This window comes from Scyliorhinus torazame, chromosome 10 (assembly GCF_047496885.1).
Source record: "Scyliorhinus torazame isolate Kashiwa2021f chromosome 10, sScyTor2.1, whole genome shotgun sequence".
Classification (NCBI taxonomy): Eukaryota; Metazoa; Chordata; class Chondrichthyes; order Carcharhiniformes; family Scyliorhinidae; genus Scyliorhinus; species Scyliorhinus torazame.
Genome location: NC_092716.1, coordinates 250,824,103 through 250,840,608, shown reverse-complemented (window position 1 = coordinate 250,840,608; position 16,506 = coordinate 250,824,103). Strand labels below are relative to the sequence as shown.

Genomic DNA, 16,506 nt, shown 5'->3' with positions numbered 1-16,506 from the left:
GAAAGAATGTTCCCGATGGTGGGGGAGTCCAGAACTAAGGGTCATAGTTTTAGGATAAGGGGTAAACCTTTTAGGACTGAGGTGAGGAGAAATTTCTTCACACGGAGAATGGAATTCGCTACCACTGAAAGTAGTTGAGGCCAAAACATTGTGTAATATCAAGAAGGAATTAGACACAACTCTTGGGGCTAAAAGGATCAAGTGATGTGGGGGGGAAGGCGGTCTCAGTGTATTGAGCTTGAAGATCAGCCATGATCATAATGAATGAAGGAGCAGGCTCAAAGGGCTGAATGGCCTCCTGCTGCTTCTATTTTCTATGTCTCTATCTTTCTATACACCCACCTATAGACCAGAGCAGAAATTGAAATCGACAGCTGACTCTGAAGGTATCTTGTAAAGCAATAGTCGGTTTCAGCAAAATAGGCTACGAAGTAAATAAAATAAATAAACCTTGTAAAATAATGTTTGTATTTTTGGGAGCGAAAAACAATACATGTGTCAAGGCACGATTTGAATGCAACGATCTATACTGAGGGAGGAGATAGAAATTATAGCACCTGCTTTAATAGTTCAGAATGTCACCTGAATTAATCATTTCCAATATTTCCTTGTATCACTCCCAGGAGGTTTATTCTGCTCTGTGCAGCACACTTCAAAGCCAGCAACTCTAACTCTATTTTCAAAAGAATTTAATTGGACCATGAATCCTTGTCTCCAAACTCAATTAATCTGGGGAAAAGTGACATTTCCGAGTTAATGAGTTGATGGGATATTGTACGTGTAACTACCAGAGCCAGTGCAAAAAGGGCAGAGTTGGCCTCCGATATTTTCAAACTGGAAATTGACCACATTTGCAGATGCTACCAAGCTGAAACACCCTGGATGTTGGGTTTCGAGAGGCGGGGTTGAGGGCTGGGGGGTAGCAGGGAAGTGACTTATGTGAGATGTAAAAAGAAATGCGATCAATCCAAAAAGATTGCCCAAGTGTTTGTGAAATTGATTGGTTGAAGTAAGCCAGGGGGTGGTCAGCGCAACAGAAATTTACTGGCCTGCATTTTGCAGTTGAAATAATGGCAGAACTGGAGGCACCCGACATCATTGATCTGTGAAACTGACAGAAACATCTGGGGTCCACTCTCAAAGAGGTTGATCATGGAATTCTGAACGTTTCTGTCAACTATTCCATGCTGAACCGTAGGTTAAACTGCTGAAGCCCTGACAGATAAAAATCAGTTAGAAAGCACTGAATTGACTTGAACTTACATTTGTTATTTGAACTGCAAAAAACAGTTCAACAATAGGTTGAACCTTGTTAAATGACCTTTAACTGTGTTGCAAAATCCTAATTACTGGTGAAAACCACACTAGCACTGAAAAAATACATTAATATTTGTAGAAAGTTAATTTTTTCCTTTGCAATTAAAAACACTTCACATAGATTTTTTTTAGTAGTACTAAAACAATTCAAGTTGGTTTCTAACAATTCAACTTCTGTGTTAATCCCATGTCCACATCTCATTTTTATAATTTCATACTCCTTATAAAATGATTTAAAAGTGAAGGATTATCAATGTTTTCAATTCCTGGTTTGCTGTCTGTGAGAATGCTTCAATGAGATTGGTTGCTTGGACTGGTTGATGACATCCCCTTTAGTTGATGCCAGAATTGATTGATTGATTGATTTGATTTATTGTCACATGTACCGAAGTACAGTGAAAAGTATTTTTCTGCGGCCGAGGTAACGTACACAGTATGTACATAGTAGACAAAAAAATAATCAACAGAGAACATTGACAAATGGTACATCGACAAACAGTGATTGGTTCCAGTGCGGAACAAGGGGCCAAACAAAACAAATACATGAGCAAGAGCAGCGTAGGGCATCGTGAATAGTGTTCTTACAGGGAACAGATCAGTCCGAGGGGGAGTCGTTGAGGAGTCTGGTAGCTGTGGGGAAGAAGCTGTTCATATGTCTGGAATGACATTAATGTTGGCAAAGGTGAAAGCTAAGCTCTAGCAATCGCTGAATCTTTTGGGGCAGTTTTGTATCTACAACAACATGTACCACAATAACTTGAACCTCCCGCTCTCACTCTTCCTCTTCAGTCCTCAACAGATGTCGCAAACCCTGCACTGGGCAGGCAACACAGTCGCCTGGGTTCTCCCTATTTGCTGCAGAGTACCATGTCAATCCCTTTCACTATATTGTCCCCTACTATGACTACATTCCTGTTGGCTCCCTCCATTTGAATGGCTGCCTGTACCATGGTGCCACTGTGAGCCTGTTCATCCACCTCACAGACCTCGTTTTATCCAGCACCCTACCTAAACCTCAGTCCCAAGCTAGAAAGAAATGTAACCTTTTCACAGCCTACCCCCAGTTCCACCTTGTATGCTGCAAGTCAGTCAATGGTTCCGCTGTTGTCTTCAATGCACATAATTGCTGTTATTTAGGGTGTCAATGCTGCCTTGTTTGGGAAATGGTTAAGGCTTCACAGCACGGTAGCACAGTGGTGAGCACAGTCGCTTCACAGCTCCAGGGTCCCAGGTTCGATTCCCGGCTTGGGACATTGTCTGTGCGGAGTCTGCACGTTCTCCCCGTGTGTGCGTGGGTTTCCTCCGGGCGTTCCGTTTTCCTCCCACAGTCCAAAAGATGAGCCGGTTAGGTGGATTGGCCATGATAAATTGCCCTTAGTAACCAAAAAAAGGTAACTAGGGTTACTGAGTTACGGAAATAGGGTGGAGACGTGGGCTTGAGTAGGGTGCTCTTTCCAAGAGGCGATGCAGACTCGATGGGCTGAATGGCCTCCTTCTGCACTGTAAATTCTATGATTCTATGATTCACACCTGATCAATCTGTTGTACATGGCAGAGTGGAGGATTGTGGCTTGACTGATGTGGTTCAGTTTCCCCCAAGTGCCTTTCACCTTCTACCACATTACATTGAAAGTGCAGGAATATCTCATACTGGCTGACACAGAAGGATCCCTTAAATAAGCACTTATGTTCACCGTATGATTCTACCAACACTGCTTGTGCTCAGCAGCAGTAAAAAGTATTGTCCTTAAAAGTAATAGGTTTTAACTTTATTTTTAATGAATGCAAATACCATATTTTGGAACATAAATCTTCTGAACATCAGCAAGTAGCATTAGGACAATAATTTGAGTATTACTCGGTGTCCCGTTTAATTGCAATTATGCAAATTCTTAGCCAAGACAACTAGATTTTTCAAGTTGAAACCTTGCGCCCACAAAGCTACTTTGAAAATCATCAAAGCATCTGTGATTCTCTTTCTCTTTTAGGTATGAACACAAGTATTAGTGGTATTATCAAGGACCAGCCATTAACGCCTTCCAGAAGAAGTTTGCCCTGTTTGGCACAGAGCCAGACTCTACCAATCAACCTGAACAGACAGTCTTCACAACAGCCTTCAAGCCAGAAGCAGACCCTAAGCGCGGGACCATCTTCCACAAAAGTAGCTTATGAGAAAGGTCAGTGGTTCCAAAAAATGCTCTCCATTATAATGATGAATGGTGCTTTCGAATCCAAACTACTCTTTGATATAACAACACCACAATTAAGGCAATGGTTTTATTACATTGCAAGGGAATTGCAAAGCTTTTCGATCAGTTGGCTAATTAAAATGATGAACCCACATCTCTTTATTGTCTTGCCTGTCAACAGGACATTCCAAGATGCTCCAGAACTATCTTTTAAATATGGTCATTGATTTTTTTTTTTGGAGTCAATTTAGTGCGTTCCTTTGGCGAATAACTGCTGTCACATACCTGCATCTAAAAACAATTCAAAGACATTTGGATTGATATACCATCAGCCTAGAGTGTTGACCCAAGCTACAGTACCTCCATCCCTGAACACCTATTTGGGATCTGCAACATACGCTATCTATGGCTCTTTATGAGCTTTTCTGCCTATTCCAGACCTTCCCATTTGAGTGCAAAGGAGCAGAAGACCAGACAGACCTTTTTTCTCAGTCCCAATAGTTATCTATTCAATGATTGTACAGGAAAATGAAGCCATCTGTGCATTTCTAACCTTCTGTTTCACCTGCACGTTCATACCTGCTGTTGGAACAATGGGCGGGATTCTCAAGTCACCGACGCTCTCGGCGATCGGCCAGAGAATCAACGTTTCTGACAAAATCGGGGGTGGCGCGCTTTCACGATGCTCCGCCCCCTCCAAGGCGGCATACTCTAGGAGTGCGGCGCATGCCGTATCGACAGCCTCAGGACGTTGCTTGAGGCCCTCCCCCCGATGCTCCGCCCCCGACCGGCCGAGTTCCCAACAGCGTCCATCCCGTGTGGTCTCATCCGTCGGGAACTCGGCGTGGCGGCTGCGGACTCAGTCCGGCACCGCCAAAGTCGGAGGAGGGCCGATCTGTGGGCAGGGGGGACTTTGGCAGGGTCTGGGGCACTGTTGGGGGGTGGACCGTGGCTCGCGAGCTGACCAATGGGGGGGATTATTTTGCAGACGGGTCCGCGCGGGGCCGGCGCCATGTTGCATGGCAGCCGCTGCAAGCCGCCGCCTTGCCCATGCGCGGCCACGGACCCGGCAACTCTCTGGGCCCTATGGCCAGCTAGAACCAGGTGCTCTACGCTGCCTTTCTCCTAGCCCCCGGCCAAATGGACGATCATTGGCCGTTTTGCGCCGAATGTTCGGTCGTAAAAGGCCACCGTTCCCACGTCAACGTCAGGACATAGCCTGAGAATCGGAGAATCCAGCCCACAATTTCTGCTCTCATTGAGTGGAAACCATGTTAACCGTGTGCGGTTTTGGTCACCTGACCTAAGGAGGGATATACGTGGAAGTAGCTTGGAGAATGTTGATTCCTGGGATGAATGTGTTACCTTGTGAGGAAAGTTTGAGCAGGTTGGGCCTGTAGTCATTGGAGTTTAGAAAGATGCGAGGTGACTTTATTGAAACATGTATGATCCTCAGAGGGCTTAAGAGGGCAGATACTGAGAGGAAATTTCTCCTCACGTGGGAATCAATAAAGAGGGAGCAGTTTTAAAATAAAAGGTCTCCTATTTATGTCCGAGATGAGGGGTTTCATCTCTCAAAGGGTTGTTAGTGTTTAGAGTTCTCTCTCCTGTCAATCGTCGGAGATTGGGTTATTGAATATATTCAAAACTGAGGTAGACCGATTTTCGATCGATGAAGGAGTCCACGGTTATGGGGCACCAACAGGGATAGTGGAGTAAAGAGCACAATCAGATTAACCGCGATCTTATTGACTGACGAAGCAGGCTCAAGGGGCAGAATGTCTTACTCCCGTTCCTTTTTCTTACATTCTTATGCGAGGGCAGAAAGTAACCTTTTAATCGGGCCCTTAAATTGCTGTCGGCTGGTGGATAGAGTTTCCGCCTCTGGCAATGTGTCAACAGCAGCGAGAAAAGGTTTGGGCTCTCCTTCCAATGCCTTCGCCCAGCACGTTGCCAGCCCTCCGACCTCCCAGCCTACTTCCAAAGGGCTCGAAAAATCCAAGCCTTTAGCTCTTGTTTTTCTCTCTCCGCTGACACTGCCTGGCCCGTTGAGCATCATCAGCGTTTTCTGTTTCGATGGCAGATTTCGAGCAGCTGGATTATTTTTTATAACATCATCTCTTGCTGGCCACAAGCTTCTTTAATAAGCAGATGGGGCATGTGTTGTCCCTATATATACAAATTGCATGTCTTGCATCTGGATTGCCACAGTAAAATGCATGATGATAAATCAAGGTTGTCTCCAATCAGTAGAAATTGGAACACAATCCCATCATTCAAGCTGGAAGCAAAGAATGACTGCCATTAGATAATGAGCCAAAAAAGTTGCTCAAGCTTACAATATTGTTTTCCTCATTGGCACGTAAAACGCGATGACTACACTGCTGGGCAATAAGTTTGTTAATTGGTGATTTCCTGCCAGAAATGCCCGACAGCAGTGTCGAGTGTGGAAATAGGCTGGGAGGTCGGAGGGCTGGCAACCTGCTGGGCGAAGGCGTTGGAAGGTTTCTCGCTGCTGCTGGCACATTGCCAGAGGCGGAAACTCTATCGAGAACTTTACCCGAAGTTGGCAGTTCGGAAACTGTTCTCCTGTTATCCCTATGGCACAATCATTGGAACGTTCAGCTTCCGTACCTTGGAAAACCGATGGCAAATTGACCGTCTATTCTAGCCTATGTTGAAGACAATCCAAAGGAAGGTAGTGTGGTATCGACAATGGACTGTTGATCCTATATTGCGCATTTTGCAGTTCAGCTGAGGTTGTAGTTCCGCTCAATGTGCGTGATTGTTCAGAGTGCAAATCACAAGACCCTATTTGCCAAGGCAGACCATTGAAATTAAAGATGTTCACCGTCATTTGAATTTCAAACGTTTGAATATGCGGAACTCAAGGTGTCAGGGTTGAACATGTACTATTGAACTAAAGTATACATCAAATCTGGGGGATCTTACTACCAACGTACAGACCGTTTTTTGTTTGCATGGTGTAGACTTGTTTTTGCTGGAGGATTGCAGAGGTCAAAGATGATGTGCTGGATTTTCCGTCCCGGAACATGCGGAATGCGTTTCCCGATGGGATGGAGAATCAGGCGTCGGGACAACATCGGGATGCTCCGACCACCTGCTGGCGGCGGGAACGCGTTACACTCCAAACGCCAGCGGGAGCATGCAAATAAATGCAAATGGGTTGTAATGATCTATTTGCGTCTATTTACCGGGCCGAGCACCCTATGCTTCACCCTCCTGTGATTCTCCAGTCCCCGTGGCTGGGAGTCACCTGGGCGAGGTTCACTTGTGGTCTCTACAATTGTGGCACTGACGTAGCAGACCTCGCAATGGGCCAGGGAGACAACCATTACCCCCTTGGCCTACCGTGAGGTTCACCACGCCAAGGCCACGACAGGAGAAACCATCCTAGCCCATCCGAGGCCCAAACCAACCCCCCCCCCCCAAATCCTCACATCGCATCGGTCCCGGAACCTGTACTGCACAGCAGCCCTCAACCCCTGGATTGCCTGGGTGCCCTCCTCCACCCACAAGTACGGGGGTGACCTGCCCCGCGCTCCTCCACGGCTCCCTGTGACAGGGAGACTCCCCATAGGACCCCCTGTGATAAGCAGACCCTCAGAGGGACCCTTGTGATAGGGAGACCCCCCTCAAAGGGAACCTGTAATATGGGGACCGCCTGAAGGGACCCCTGTAATAGGGGGACCTCCCACAGGGATCCCCTGCCTAAAGGAACCCCCTCCACAGACCACCCTCACGCACAGAATCCACCCCCCACACACAGACCACCCCTCCCCACACAAATGGGACCGAGCTGGAGAGGGCAGTGAGAAGCATTCTAGCTGTAATACTTACCTTGCAGCTCCACGTGTCCATTCCCTGAAGGAGAGCAGCTGCGCCTGCATCTGGTTCCCACAGATCCACTCTCTGCAGGCCATTCATAGCTTTCCAGTAGTGGTCTGGAGCCAGAGGAAATGGGCGAGGTACTAAATGAATACTTTGCATCAGTATTCACCAAAGAGAAGGAATTGGTGGATGTTGAGTCTGGAGAAGGGTGTGCAGATAGCCTGGGTCACATTGAGATCCTAAAAGACGAGGTGTTGGGTGTCTTGAAAAATATTAAGGTAGATAAGTCCCCAGGGCCTGATAGGATCTACCCCAGAATATTGAAGGAGGCTAGAGAGGAAATTGCTGAGGCCTTGACAGAAATCTTTGGATCCTCACTGTCTTCAGGTGATGTCCCGGAGGACTGGAGAATATAAATGTTGTTCCTTTGTTTAAGAAGGGTAGCTAGGATAATCCAGGGAACTAAGGCCGGTGAGCCTTACGTCAGTGGTAGAGAAACTACTGGGGAGAATTCTTCGAGACAGGATCTACTCCCATTTGGAAGCAAATGGACGTATTAGTGAGAGGCAGCATGGTTTTGTGAAGGGGAGGTCGTGTCTCACTGACTTGATAGAGTTTTTCGAAGAGGTCACAAAGATGATTGATGCAGGTAGGGATGTGGATGTTGTCTATATGGACTTCAGTAAGGCCTTTGACAAGGTCCCTCTAGACTAGTCCAAAAGGTGAAGTCACACGGGATCAGGGGTGAGCTGGCAAGGTGGATACAGAACTGGCTAGGTCATAGAAGGCAGAGAGTAGCAATGGAAGGATGCTTTTCTAATTGGAGGGCTGTGACTAGTGGTATTCCGCTGGGATCAGTGCTGGGACCTTTGCTGTTTGTAGTATGGTCTGATTAGTAAGTTTGCAGATGACACAAAGGTTGGTGGAATTGTGGATAGCGATGAGGACTGTCAGAGGATACAGCAGGATTTCGATTGTTTGGAGACTTGGGCGGAGAGATGGCAGATGGAGTTTAATCCAGACAAATGTGAAGTAATGCATTTTGGAAGGTCTAATGCAGGTAGGGAATATACAGTGAATGGTAGAACCCTCAAGAGAATTGAAAGACAGAGAGATCTAGGTGTACAGGTCCACAGGTCACTGAAAGGGGCAACACAGGTGGAGAAGGTAGTCAAGAAGGCATACGGCATGCTTGCCTTCATTGGCCGGGGCATTGAGTATAAGAATTGGCAAGTCATGTTGCAGCTGTATAGAACCTTAGTTAGGCCACACTTGGAGTATAGTGTTCAATTCTGGCCACCACACTACCAGAAGGATGTGGAGGCTTCAGAGAGGGTGCAGAAGAGATTTACCAGAATGTTGCCTGGTATGGAGGGCATTAGCTCAGAAGGATGTTGATGCTTCAGAGAGGGTGCAGAAGAGATTTACCAGAATGTTGCCTGGTATGGAGGGCATTAGCTATGAGGAGCAGTTGAATAAACTCGGTTTGTTCTCACTGGAACGACAAAGGTTGAGGGGCGACCTGATAGAGGTCTACAAAATTATGAGGGGCATAGACAGAGTGGATAGTCAGAGTTGTTACCCCGGGGTAGAGGGTCAATTACTAGGGGACATAGGGTTAAGGTGCGAGGGACAAGGTTTAGAGTAGATGTACGAGGCAAGTTTTTTTATACAGAGGGTAGTGGGTGCCTGGAACTCGCTGCCGGAGGAGGTGGTGGAAGTAGGGACGATAGTGACATTTAAGGGGCATCTTGACAAATACATGAATAGGATGGGAATAGAGGGATACGGACCCAGGAAGTGTAGAAGATTGTAGTTTAGTCGGGCAGCATGGTTGGCACGGGCTTGGAGGGCCAAAGGGCCTGTTCCTGTGCTGTACCTTTCTTTGTTCTTTGACAGCTGATAAAAAACATCCACAGCTTTGGTCCATTCATATCCTTTCATGCTTCAGTGGCCTAAGTGGTGAAGCCTTAATGTTTGTAAAAATTTGATGTAAGTTGCACTAAGTGCATTCTAATTACTCAAGTGTGTAATTTCACTGCACTTACCTCTCTGATTAAATTTCTGCTTTCCGTGCCAGGGAAACGAGCAAGCTGTGCTCGGGAAAGTCAGATCTCCAGGGGTGAGTCTCGAGTGGTAACCATCTTATCAGGCAAAGGGCACTGTGTGCCCACTAACAAAGGGAACATGCTCTCGGAGGCTGCAGATGTCAGCAATAATCTTTCATGAATGCCTAAACCTCAAAGCCTCAGCAGTCATGTGTTGTCAAATCCAATCAACTTCCCATCAAGCCAGGAGGGAGGGGTGGGATGGGGGGAGCTCCTTTGAGCTGGAACACTCTGTCCATACCCTCTGTCCTGTCAAGTGACATGTGGCTGCAGGGAAGACAACTGTTCCTCTTCCTGCTGTTCCTGCTGCTGCGACTGTTTCTTCTGTTGTTCCTGCTGCTGCTGTTCCTGCTGCTGGTGTTCCTGCTGCTGCTGTTCCTGCTGCTGTTCCTGCTGCTGCGTCTGTTCCTGCTGCTGCTGTTCCTGCTGCTGTTGTTCCTGCTGCTGCTGTTCCTGTTGCTGCTGTTCCTGTTGCTGCTGCTGTTCCTGTTGCTGATGTTCCTGTTGCTGCTGTTCCTATTGCTGCTGCTCCTGCTGCAGTTGTTCCTGTTGCTGTTGTTCCTGCTGCTGCTGTTCCTGCTGCTGTTGTTCCTGCTGCTGCTGCTGTTCCTGCTGCTGTTCCTGCTGCTGCTGTTCCTGCTGCTCCTCCTGCTGCTGCTATTCCTGCTGCTGCTGTTCGTGCTGCTGTTGTTCCTGCTGCTGTGTTCCTGCTGCTGCTGCTGCTGTTCCTGCTGCTGCTGTTCCTGCTGCTGTTGTTTCTGCTACTGCTGCTGTTCCTGCTGTTCCTGCTGCTGCTGCTGTTCGTGCTGCTGCGGTTCCTGCTGCTGCTGCTCCTGCTGTTGTTGTTCCAGCTGCTGCTGCTGTTCCTGCTGTTGTTCCTGCTGCTGCTGCTGTTCCTGCTGCTGTTGTTCCTGCTGCTGCTGCTGTTCCTGCTGCTGCTGATCCTGCTGCTGCTTTTCCCGCTGCTGCTGTTCCTGCTGCCGCTGTTCCTGCTGCTGCTGTTCCTGCTGCTGCTGTTCCCGCTGCTGCTGTTCCTGCTGCTGCTGCTCCTGCTGCTGCTCCTGCTGCTGCTCCTGCTGCTGCTGTTTCCGCTGCTGCTGTTCCTGCTGCTGCTGCTCCTGCTGCTGCTGTTCCTGCTGCTGCTGCTGTTCCTGCTGCTGTTGTTCCTGCTGCTGCTGTTCCTGCTGCTGCTGTTCCTGCTGCTGCTGTTCCTGCTGCTACTGTTCCTGCTGCTGTTCCTGCTGCTGCTGTTCCTGCTGCTGCTGTTCCTGCTGCTACTGTTCCTGCTGCTGCTCCTGCTGCTGCTGTTTCCGCTGCTGCTGTTCCTGCTGCTGCTGCTCCTGCTGCTGCTGTTCCTGCTGCTGCTGCTGTTCCTGCTGCTGTTGTTCCTGCTGCTGCTGTTCCTGCTGCTACTGTTCCTGCTGCTGCTGCTGTTCCTGTTCCTGTGGCTGTTCCTGTGGTTGCTGCTGTTCCTGCTGCTGCTGCTTCTGCTCCTGTGTCTGCTGCACTCCACGCTTTGTCCGGAAGTAGCAAACAATATTTCCCAGTGTTCTGAGATAGAAAGTGCAATTCACAAAACATCTACCTGCTACCACTTCTGTTCCTCTACAAGCTGTTTGAACCAAATGTGTACAATCCGCATGTCACATTGTGTTCTTTGTGCTGCATGTCTTTCTCTCAGTTTCTCTGGACTTTCTGATGCTTAAGCTTCTCTTAGCGAGGTCCAGGTTTTCTCTGTGCCTCTCTAAGCTTGACTGCTGAAGATTTCAATCAGATTTGGGAACACCCTTTGTCAGCCATATCCTTTGTGTTCCTTGTGCATCGAGCTGCCCAGCTGAATGGAATATGTTTTATCATTTAAAAAAAATTTAAGTACCCAATTCTTTTTTTTCCCAATAAAGCGGCAATTTTTAAGAATTCATTTTACAGGATGTGGGTGTTGCTGGTTAGGCCGGCATTTACTGCCCATCCCTAGTTGCCCTTCAGAAGTTGGTGGTGGGTTGCCTTCTCGAAGCGCTGCAGTCCTGGAGCTGTAGGTACACCCACTGTGCTGTTAGCGAGGAAGTTCCACGATTTTGTCCCAGCGACAGTGAAGGAACGCCGATATATTTCCAAGTCGGAATCACTTGGAGGGGGACATCCGGGCGGTGGGGTTCCCAGGTATCTGCTGCTCTTGTCCTTTTAGATGGCAGTGGTCGTGGGTTTGGAAGGTGGTGTCTAAGGAGCCTTGGTGAGTTCCGACAGTGCATCTTGTGGATGGTACACACGGCTGCTACTGTTCTTTGGTGGTGGAGGGTTTGACTGTTTGTGGAAGGGGGAGCAATCAAGCGGGCTGCTTTGTCCTGGATGGTGTTGAGCTTCTTGAGTGTTGTTGGAGCTGCACTCATCCAGGCAAGTGGAGAGTATTCCATTACGCTCTTAACTTGTAGATGGTGGACAGGCTTTAGGGGCGTCAGGAGGTGAGTTACTCGCCGTAGGACTCCTAGCCTTTGACCTGCCCTGGTAACCACAGTATTAATGTGGCTAGTCCAGTTCAGTTTCGATCAATGGTAATCCCCAGGATGTTGATAGTGGGGGAGTCAGCAATGGTAATGCCATTGAATGTCAGGGGCAGTGGTTAGGTCCTCTCTTGTAGGAGATGGTCATTGCCTGGCACTTGTGTGGTGCGAATGTAACTTGCCACTTGTCAGCCCAAGCCTGGATATTGTCCAGGTCTTGTTGCATTTTGAGATGGACTGCTTTTATTATCTGAGGTTGCAGATTGTGGTTGAGTACAATTCTGCTGCTGCTGAAGGCCCACAGCGCCTCAGGGATGCCCAGTCTTAAGTTGCTATATCTGTTAAGTCTATCCCATTTAGCACAGTGGTAGTGCCACACAACACGTAAGAGGGTATCCTCAAGATGAAGATGGGACTTTGTCTCCACAAGGACTATGCGGTGGTCACGTCTACCGATACTGTCATGGACAGATCCATCTACAGCAGACAGATTGGTGAGGATGAGGTCAAGTATGTTTACCCCCCTTTTCGTTCCCTCACCACCTGCTGCAGTCCCAGCCTAGCAGCTCTGTCCTTTAAGACCCGGCCAGCCCGGTCTGTGGTGGTGCTACTGAGCCACTCTTGATGGACATTGAAGTCCCCCACCCAGAGTATATTCTGCGCCCTTTCCACCCTCAGTGCTTCCTCCAAGAGGTGTTCAATATGGAGGGTGGTGATCACCAGCTGATGTTGGCCAGTACGTGGTAATCAGCAGGAGGTTTCCTTGCCCATGTTTAACCTGAAGCCATGAGACTTCATGGGGTCCAGAGTCGATGTTAAGGACTCCCAGGGCAACTCCCTCCCGACTGTATACCACTGTGCTGCCACCTCTGCTGGGTCTGTCCTGTCCGGTGAGACAGGACATACCCAGGAATGGTGATAGTGCTGTCTGGGACATTGTCTATAAGGTACGATTCTGTGTGTATGACTGTGTCAGTCTGTTACTTGACCAGTCTGTGAGACAGCTCTCCCAACTTTGGCAGAAGCCCCCAGATGTTAGTAAGGAGGACTTTGCAGGGTCGGCAGGGCTAGATTTGCCGTTGTCATTTCCGGTGCCTTGTTCGATGCCGGGTGGTCCGTCCGGTTTCATTCCTTTGCTGTGAATCTCCTGATTGATAGCTGTGTTTTTGTAGCTGTTCAATACAAAGCTGAGTGGCTTGCTGGGCCACTTCAGAGGGCATTGTGATGAACCACATTGCTGTGGGTTAAGCGTCACATATAGGCCAGACCAGGTAAGGATGGCAGATTTCCATCCCTAAATGACATTAGTCAACCAGATGGGAATTTACAACAATCAACAATGGTTTCATGGTCATCGTTCGACTTAATTCCAGATGTTTTATTGAGTTTAAATTCCATCACCTGCCCGGGTGATATTCAAACCTGGGTCCCTCAGGTCATTTTCCTGGGTCTCTGAATTATTAGCCCAGCGACAATACCACTATGCCACCATCTCCCCAATTTAGCGTGGCTAATTCACCTACATTGCACATCTTTTGGGTTGTGGGGGTGGGACCCACGCAGACACGGGGAGAATGTGCAAACTCCATACGGACAGTGACCCGGGGCTGGGATTCGAACCTGGGTCCTTGGCATCATGAGCCAGCAGGGCTAACCACTGTGCCATCATTCCGCCCCTAGCTGATTGCAATTTGCACAAGTTTAAAAACACCAAATAAAATTGCGAGTTTGAAATTGTTACGGTTGTTGAGATTCATGAGATTATGTTTAGCGACCGTGACTTTACGTTGAGGGTAAAATGGCGGGGTCAGGTGACCTGTGTTGAAGTCTGCCTGAGAACTGGTCTGGGTGATGGGGCTGGTAAACAGGCCTAGGTAGTCTTACTGAGAAAAGTATGCCAGGAACTCAGACCTGCAGGCAATTGTGAAGGCAGCCGTGATGCCAGTGACATCTCCAAGTTCTAGGAAAGTGTTCACATTGTTAGGCATTTCCACCTGAATACATGACTCATGTGATTCACATTGCCATGGGTTAGGGTGCAGAAGAAATCATTGTAAATCTCTGGGATTCAACTCCCCGCCCACACCAGAACAGTTAAAATTGCCTTTCCTAAAATATCTCAGAAAACAAACAGGGGGTCCAGTCTGCCGAGGCCCGGGAAAGAGAGTTTAGGCGTAAGGTCTCTGTGGCTCACCGTGCCAGAATGTGGGTGGAGATTTGCATTTGGATTGAAAATGCCAAATTCAAGAGGAGTTAAAATGGAGCTGGAAAATTCACCTAACTTTCACAGCAGGAAAGATCCCCAATAATACTCTCACCATTAAGGACATTTCTGTGGTTAGAAGTTACCGGCTGAGAAAGGAAAAGATGGAATAATCATTTTGATTTGACATTGGAAGAATAGAATGTCGACAGAAAGGACAGTGTATGTACACCTATGAGTGTCTTTATTTAATTCCAAAAATAAGAAGTGGGTATGGTTTAGAAGGGGCTGGTTTAGCACACTGGGCTAAATCGCTGTCTTTTAAAGCTGACCAAGGCAGGCCAGCAGCACGGTTCAATTGCCGTACCAGCCTCCCCGAACAGGCGCCGGAATGTGGCGACTAGGGGCTTTTCACAGTAACTTCATTGAAGCCTCCTTGTGACAATAAGCGATTTTCATTCAATTTCATTTCTATTTTGTGGTTTGAAGATAGTGTTTGGTCATCACTGCTTTTATTCTTTTGTTACAGTAAATGTCTTGAAACATGATACCTGCCATGTCATCCTTTCAGCTATTAGCTGGAAGTTTGAGTTTCTTATGTAAAGTTTATTATGTAAAGTTTATCCGTATCTGCAGAGATTGTAACAATATTGGCATGATATGGTGAAAATACATAATCTTGCATTTTATTTACTCATTGTCATGTTCTGCTGCAATGTTACAAGTTGAAATTCAACTTTGTTGTTTGTTGCAGAAAGGATATAACAAAAAGAAAATTGGGCAGGGTATGGTACAGGTAGCGTATACCCTTCCACTAATGTGGCACTACCACAAATGTATTATACCCACGACAAAGTATTGAACAATATTCGGAACATAATGATTATTTGTTGACAGAACCTCCTGATTGATAGCAATATAAAATAATGTTTACAGCTGCTAAAATATGACTGTTGTCTCCCTTGCTGTCCAACATCTAATTAAATTTAGTGTTGACGTTTGCTGTCTGGGTGGATGTCTGTGTATCTCTCAGTGCAGAAATTAATCTGTCACTCTGAAAATATCTTCAGTTATTTCCTTTGTCACCTCTTGTGCTGGGAGAAAACAAAATAACCATGTCTTGACCATACAGCTGGGCCAGAAGAACCCTGAGCTGTCATGACCGGAAGTAATATTCTATCACTGCCGAGTATATCTGGAACCTGTGCTGTAGAACACCAACCATTGAAATTATTGAGCGTTACTCTTTTTCGGTTGGACCTACTTTTCCAAAATGCGGTCGCAGCTTTAGCCGACTCAGCCGCCAAAGTTTTCGGGTCCCACCCTGTAAGAGTTCTGTTAGAAAACTTTCAGCCATCACCCATACCTGCATGCCCTGACGGCATTAAAGATCAACCACGTGAGATATTTGACAATTGTACCTGCGATTGAAATTTTAATTTGAGGGCAAACATCAATTTGTCAGTGGAAATGCTTAACGTACAAATATTTACACGGACAGCTGTTTTGTTGAAAAAGTGGACAGGATACTTATGCTGGAATTGTTTCTTTGTTTTACTTAAAATAAATGCAGGTGTAAATCATTTAAGCGCCAGCTTGCAGTGTAACTTAACACTGATAGAGAGACGGAATTCTTCGTCGGGTTATACACAAAACACATGGACATATCCTGTGTCTGTGGGATTCGTCCAGGGGGTTGTTAATCTTACAAGCCACTCGTAAACTGCTTCCTCAGACAGAAGCTATCCTCCAAATATAACTGTCTCTGCACAGGTTTTCACTTTATTGACGATAGCCGGTTAAATAATTTTCAGATCTTTATCACCTTCATAGAATTACTGGGCCGTCGAGTACAGGAGGAGGTCATTCAGCCTGCTGCACATGTGCTGGTTGTCGGAAAGATGTATTGTTCGGAATCCAACACCCCCCTCTCTCTTTATGGTCTTTGCTTATTAACCCACTCACAGATGAGTCGGCCTTTACTCCACCCAAAACCTGTCATGATCTTGAAAGCCTCCATAAGGGAATTTCTTATCCTTTTCTGTTCAAAGGAGAACTTCATAGAATTTTTCATAGAATTTCATAGGATTCACAGTGCAGAAGGAGACCATTCGGCCCATCGAGTCTGCACCGACCCTTGGAAAGAGCACCCCACTCAAGCCCATGACTCCACCCTATCCCCGAAACCCAGTAACCCCACTTTAACCTTTTTGGACATGAAGGGCAATTTAGCATGGCCAATCCATCTAACCTGCACATCTTTGGACCGTGGGAGGAAACCGGAGCACCCGGAGGAAACCCACGCAGATGCAGGGAGAACGTGCAGACTCCGCACAGAC

At 47.2% G+C, this 16,506-nt stretch overlaps 1 protein-coding gene across 1 annotated transcript in view; it reads left to right on the top strand.

Annotated features, from left to right (window-relative positions):
- ano3 (anoctamin 3) overlaps positions 1-16,506 on the top strand; it is a 661,351-nt gene that overhangs the window by 331,809 nt on the left and 313,036 nt on the right. The window contains exon 3 of the mRNA XM_072466663.1: positions 3,306-3,494. Coding sequence (XP_072322764.1) covers positions 3,306-3,494 — 189 coding nt within the window. The remainder of the gene's footprint in view (positions 1-3,305; positions 3,495-16,506) is intronic.